Here is a 6,000-nt window from a genome sequence, read left to right on the forward strand (position 1 = left end):
GTGGGATGGTTGATGCTGGTGCCGAAGGGAGGGAGGGAGGCAGGGAGGCGTGTAGCTGGAATCAGTGCTTAGGGGATCCTGCCCGCAGTGCCGGGGGTGGGAGGATGATGCCATACAAGAGGCCCTGAGCCAGCAAAGCTACTGCAAGGGCAGTGTGTCTGCCAGTCTGCTCCAGTCCAGTTTTTGTTATTGAGCACCTGGTATTTGCTAGGTGGCTTTAGGGGCTATTGACTATTTAATTCAGGGTACAGGCAGCTTTTGTGAGGACTGAGGCTAGCAGGGTCTGGGCCGGGGCCTTGCCCACAGTCCCCCCTGCACTTGGCTCTGGACTGTCGTCTTTATGCCTGAAAAGCATCCTGTAGGGTCTTGCCTGTGAAGTGCTCTGCTGTTGTGGGTCGTGTCCCCAGGCTAACTTGCCCTTTGTCTTCCAGTGGTGTTGAGCACCCTCCGGCAGCTGAGCATCACCACCTCTGTTCTGACAGACCCGTCCCAGCTGCCAGAGCAGGCATCAGAAGCTGTCACCAGGATTGGCAAGAGATCGGGGGAATCCTAGCCACCTCGATGGCATATGACCTCATGAGATGCCTGGAGACCCGACCTGTCCCCGCTCTTCCTGACGAAAAGCCTTGGGCCTCCCTCTACTCTACTGGCTGTCAGGATGCCACGCTCAGGGCCTGCCCACAGTGATAGCCCATCTTGGGAACCCCTTGCTGTGACCTCTCTCTCAGCAACCTCAGTCACCAACCTCCCTGCCCACAGGGCAGCTGGACAAAGGGAAAAGCGCCTTTCTAGTCCTAACCTGCTGGTGGCCCGTCTGGGTCCTGGACCAGTGAGTGAAGCAGATGGGACAAGGAGACAAAGCCTGATCCTGCTGGTGGGAAACCTCGCGGGTCCCTCTGAGTTCCTGTCTTGAGACTTCCTGCTCCTCCACCCTCGGCTCCCTGCGCTCCTCTGGTGATCCTGCCCGGGGCAGGCAGAGGACTTATTCCTGCCTCTGACCCTGACGGCGCCTGGCCCTTGTGGATGACCTGGGCTTCTGTTCCAACTGTGGCTTGGTGGGCTGCCCTCTTCCACCCCACAGGCTGCTGGGGAAGTGCCTTCCTCGCAGACCCGTAGCACACAGGCCCAACAGAGGCGCCGAGCATGCACAGCATCGCCCAAGTGACTGCTCAGCTCAGAGGCCCTCCAGCTGCCTTGTCAGTTGTGTTTGGTCCACCGGGTGTTGCGTTCTCCTCAGTGCTGCTGGGGACCTGGCCCAAGGCCTGTGGGGGTCCTCTTACAGCTGAGGCCTCTGCCCTGATCCCCACCTGGTGGCAGAAAGGGAGGCGTGCCAAGGGAAGTTTCCCTGAGTTCTGGCATGCAAAAGACCCAGGCCACGCTGTGCAGTCAGCTGGCCGTCTTGTCTGGTGGGGGTCAGCTGGGATCCCGAACAAGGGCAGGTCTTAGACCATATGCCAGCATGCTCAAAGTCCAGCCCGTCTGTGTTTGGGGGAGGAAGCTAAATGCTGAGAGGGTCACCTCAGAGCTATCTTCAGATGTCCCCAGGTGAGACATGAAGGACTGCACTCGGATTTGGTACAATGGAGGTGTGGCTGGAGGTGGCAGGCATCCAAAGGTTCAGGGGTCCTGAGTGCACGCTGCAGCTGGAAGGGATGAGGAAGGACAGCTGCAGGTGGCTGCACCTGAGTGCTCTCCCCAGCACTCAGGTTCCTCCTGGGAAGAACGTGCTTCTCTGATCTGCTGTGAGGATCAGAGCCGCCTTTCAACCCTGGCCTCCCGCCTGTCCTCGCCCTCATGCCTGAAGGAGTCACCTGAGGAGGAAGCCCTGGGATGCCCCTAAGTTCCACCCAGGCAGAGTCAGGGGCTCCAGCTCCACCTCAGCCTTGGTGGATGGAGGACAGAGAAGGGGGTGTCTCTTTCAGCCACTGGCTGAGCCACCTTCTCTGTAGTGGGCCCTAACCAGCCATCTGCTTCCCTGTCTGCACTTCTGCCCCATGTAGAACAGCTTGGTGGCACCCCTTAGCCACCTCAAAAAACATGTTTACAGGCCGAGGGGTGAGCAAGGCATGTGGGGGCCGGTGCTTTGTATTCCACTGGGAAATGGTAATGGAATTGATCCCTTACCCCAGGATAAATTCAGAGTTCCCTTTCAGAAGTTAAGACCATATGTCAGCATGCTCAAAGTTCAGCCCGTCTTGTGTTTGGGGAGGAGCCCCACCAGGATCAGAAGGGAGAAAGGACAACCAGACATTGCTGGGAGGGCCTCCTGGGGGACCCAGGCCCAGCCCTTCCCACTCCTGTGCCTTGTAACCTGCAGGTGGTGTAGTGGTGGCCAAGGCTCTCCTGATCAGGGGGCTCCCACCCCTACTGGAGAGGAACTTTAAGAAAGAAAAAAAACAGTGGGATGTAAAATCATGGGCCTCCTGCTTCATGGCCTACCTCTCTTTTGCTGAATTTACGTTCATGATTCAGCTAAGGCTGTTGGGTCCCATAAGACCGGAGCGGGCGCGTGAGCGTGTGCGCCCTGGCGGACTTAGCTGGATGCCCGTTTCTGTCTGGGGCTAACTTTAGTCTCTTGGTGCCTCTGCTTGCTGTGGCTGTGAGGCCGCAGTGCCGTGTCTCTGCTCCACATGGGATTGTCTCGTGACCTGGGAATTTTCTTGGTTTAGAGTCTTGCCTGATGAATCTGGCCAGTTGGAAGGGCCTGTCCTTGACTTTTGTCCTGGGCTCCCTGGCTGGCATTTGGGGCAGCTGAGGCCACGCTGCTGTCAGCAGCCTCCCGTGGCGGGAGCTTGTTTATACACCTTCCCACCCCATTCCTGCCCCCAGCCCCTGTCAATGCTGACACTTTGAAGAGGAGAAAATTGACCTGAAAAGATAAAAACAGAAGGACGGCAGGCTTGTCAGTCTCTGAAAGTGTTTCTGTGAAATCTTCCGAAGCCATCAGTGCCCACATGCTGCTCATTCTTTCGCTATGAGTGGGAGACCACGGACAGGGCGGGTGCAGCCAAGGGGCTTTCTGAGAGTTGGCAGCAGGTCACACTCTGTCACCTTCCTGGGGCCCTATGGCAAGCCAGCTGCAGTCCAGCAGTTTTTCACTCAGAAGTCAGCACTGACGACACACTGGGTCTAGTGAAAGAAGGGTGGAGGGATGTGGAGGCCAGTCCAGCCCCTGTTCCCTGCCACCCACAGAGGAGAGTCAGTGGCCAACGAGCCTCCGTGCTCTTGTGACCCAGTTTAATCCCATGTGCTGTACTGGGGTTCTGACCCCTCCCCTCTTCCATAGCCTGGGCCTGAATGTTTCTGTGCCATGGCTGAGATGACCACTTGGATTCTCAGAGGACACAGTGCCCAGACCCCAGTTGCTCCCAGTGAAGGAGTGAGGTGGCTGGTAGCACTGGGCTGCCTGTGGTCAGAGCATCCTGGGGTGTGTGAAGGGTCACAGGTCCTGGCCCTACGGGCTTACCCAGCCTCAGCCCAGGGCTCAGCTCTTCTCCCCACTGGCTCCCAGGTGGGCAGGCTTGGAGGGGACATCACCCCTCCTTGCTTTCAGAAGTCCCTTCCCTTTGTCCTCATCTGACCCTGGGGATCCCTTTCCCTCTGCTGAACAGGCGCATGAAGGTGCGAGTGGGGCCTTTCTCCACACTGGGGAATCTAGCCTCTAGTTAGAAGCACCACTGCCAGTGACTTGGCTTTGCAAAGTATCTTCCTGCGGCCTCTGCAGGGGGCAGTGTTTGGGGAGCAGCCCACTGGGACACTCGGAGCAGCAGGATGTGGCTTCAGACCCTGTCCCCTCAGTGCCTGTTAGTATTAAAGAGGACTTGAACCATGTCTGGCCACGTGTAGGGGCGGGACAGTGAGGGGAAATGGAAGAGCTCAATAGCAGTCTTGACATTTGGACTGTCTGGTAGGCACCTTGGCTACCACCCACAGGCCACCCTGGGGTAGGTGGGCAGCTTCTCAAAGGCTCTAGGAAAAGGGGGTGGCCTTAAGAAACAACCCTATCCTGTGCCTCCTGCAGGGCCAGCCATGGGGGTGGGTGAGGCTGAGGACAGGCCTCCTCAGCTTACCAGACTGGACTGCTTGTTGTCACATGCAAAAACCAACCTTCAAGAAAGAAGGGAACTTGTCACATTGAATGTAGACTTGTGTGTGTACCCACACTTGCACAAGCCTGCGTGTGTGCATGTGTGTGTGTGTGTTTACTTCATGGAATTTTTATAAAATTCCTTTCCAGTTATTTAGCAGAACTCAACCTCCATCTCGCCTTCAGACTTTGGATCCACAGTCATCCTGGGCAAAGAGATTTGAAGAGTTAGTTCTCTTGGGGTTTCCTAGTGAAGATCTGGTGAGGGGTGGGAGACACCGAAGTCACACATTTCCAGAGTTTACATCCTGCAGGGGGGAACTCAGCCTGTCCCCAGGCCGCCTTCCTCCAGGGGCACCCTGTTTGAATCTTCACCGCCCGCCCTGGGCCAGCGGGCTCACCGGCTTGTTCTGCTACTCCAGGGCCATGGCTACAGCATGTTCTGTTCTTTTCCAGGTTTCAGTTATTATGTACATGGCTGTTTTTTTTTTTTCTGTTGTGAACTTCAGTGACTGCAGGGCTCCTTTGAGGAGGTGGTTACACCTGGGGGTATGAAAATCCAAACCAGGAAAGGGTCTGGTTTGACCAGAGGCTCCCTCTGTCCCCATCACCCCCAGCATGGCCCTTTGACTGCTGTCGAAACGTGTTTCCACCAGCTGTATTCAACACTACAATGCATTTTTTTAAACTATATTTGCATTCAAGACAATAAAAAAAATCTTATTTTTTTGAAAATCTGTTCTGTGTGGCCTTCAATGCTGCCTGTCGAGCTGTGGGCAAGGCGAAGTGAGGAGCCAGAACATTGGGAGACAGCGATTCAGCCTGGAGTGGAGGCTTGGGTGCGGGGGGCGGGGGTGTTGAGGGTCCTGTGCTTTAACAGCTGCTCCCTCCCTAACCCATCCAAACTTGGTCTTCTCCAAATTATGCCCCCAGCACCTTTTAAGATTGCACATACCATATGGTATTGGGCTCAAATCAATGAGAAGAACAAAACAGACACCTGTTGCTTAGCTCAGTGGAAACCAGGGTCCTCCAGCCCACAGGAATCTGCAGCCCATTGCCTTTCTCTGCAGGGTGCTGGTTCTCAAGGCCCAAGGTCCTGCTTTGTGTCATGAAGACTCTTCCCTGGGGGAGTCCTGAGGATCTCATCAAACACAAGCCTCTGCATCAGCCCACTGCGTCTCAAGTCAGGGATTCAGATTTGCACCACTGTCCTGTGAAACAAGCCAGCAGCTCCCTACAGGCTGGCTCCCTTATCTGCCACCTGTGCAGGCAGGTGGAGGAAGAAGGTGTGGAAGAAGAGAGTGCAAACTAGAGATGACAAAAACCTCCGCACCTGAACACAGGGACACTCTGATGCTCAACTTCCCAGTGTTTATTGTCTAAGGCATTGGATCAACAATTAGCAGAAAGACCCTGTCTTGGGGCCATTGCCATGACAAGGAGCCTTTTCAGTGCTGGGCCAGTTTGGGCTGCGCTGATGGTGACTTACACTCTAATCCCAATGGTCCTTGGACACGAGTCCCCAGGCAAAATCCTTCATGGCAGGGGTTTGTCACCTACCCTGTGAATGCAGGCTTCCTTGGGACCACTGTCTTTCTGGACACCCCTCCAGGATGCTCTGCCCACCCACCAGTTGCCAAGCTCAAACCCGGAGGCCTGAGACCCCTCTTCTCCCTCCCTCATCCCCCCTGATGCCAAGAGCTTCTCAATTTCCTCCAAATCCATCCTCTCTCCCCATCCCACTGCCATCGGCACCCGAGTTGCCAGCTGCCCTGGGAGCTCCAGCCCATCATCTCAGCCCCTCACGCTGAGGGCTCTGGGGCAGAGTCTAAGCTCCTTGCTCTTCTGATGGGTCCTTCAGGGCTTCCCAGGGGCAGCCTCAGGCTCTAACATAAGCCCTGTCCCATCCC

General features: G+C 56.0%; 1 protein-coding gene across 3 annotated transcripts in view; it reads left to right on the forward strand.

The window, feature by feature from the left end:
* The window catches only part of MLXIP (MLX interacting protein), a 57,394-nt gene extending 52,484 nt beyond the window's left edge, over nucleotides 1–4,910 (forward strand). For 2 of the 3 annotated variants that reach the window (XM_081286237.1, XM_081286238.1), the window contains exon 17: nucleotides 432–4,910. In XM_081286237.1, coding sequence (XP_081142363.1) covers nucleotides 432–553 — 122 coding nt within the window. In that variant the 3' untranslated portion in view covers nucleotides 554–4,910. The remainder of the gene's footprint in view (nucleotides 1–431) is intronic. The other variant, XR_014021078.1, reaches the window with a different exon arrangement.
* Nucleotides 4,911–6,000: the final 1,090 nt, after the last annotated feature.

This window comes from Spermophilus citellus, assembly GCF_964194105.1.
Source record: "Spermophilus citellus genome assembly, chromosome: 3".
In the NCBI taxonomy this organism is placed as follows: domain Eukaryota; kingdom Metazoa; phylum Chordata; class Mammalia; order Rodentia; family Sciuridae; genus Spermophilus; species Spermophilus citellus.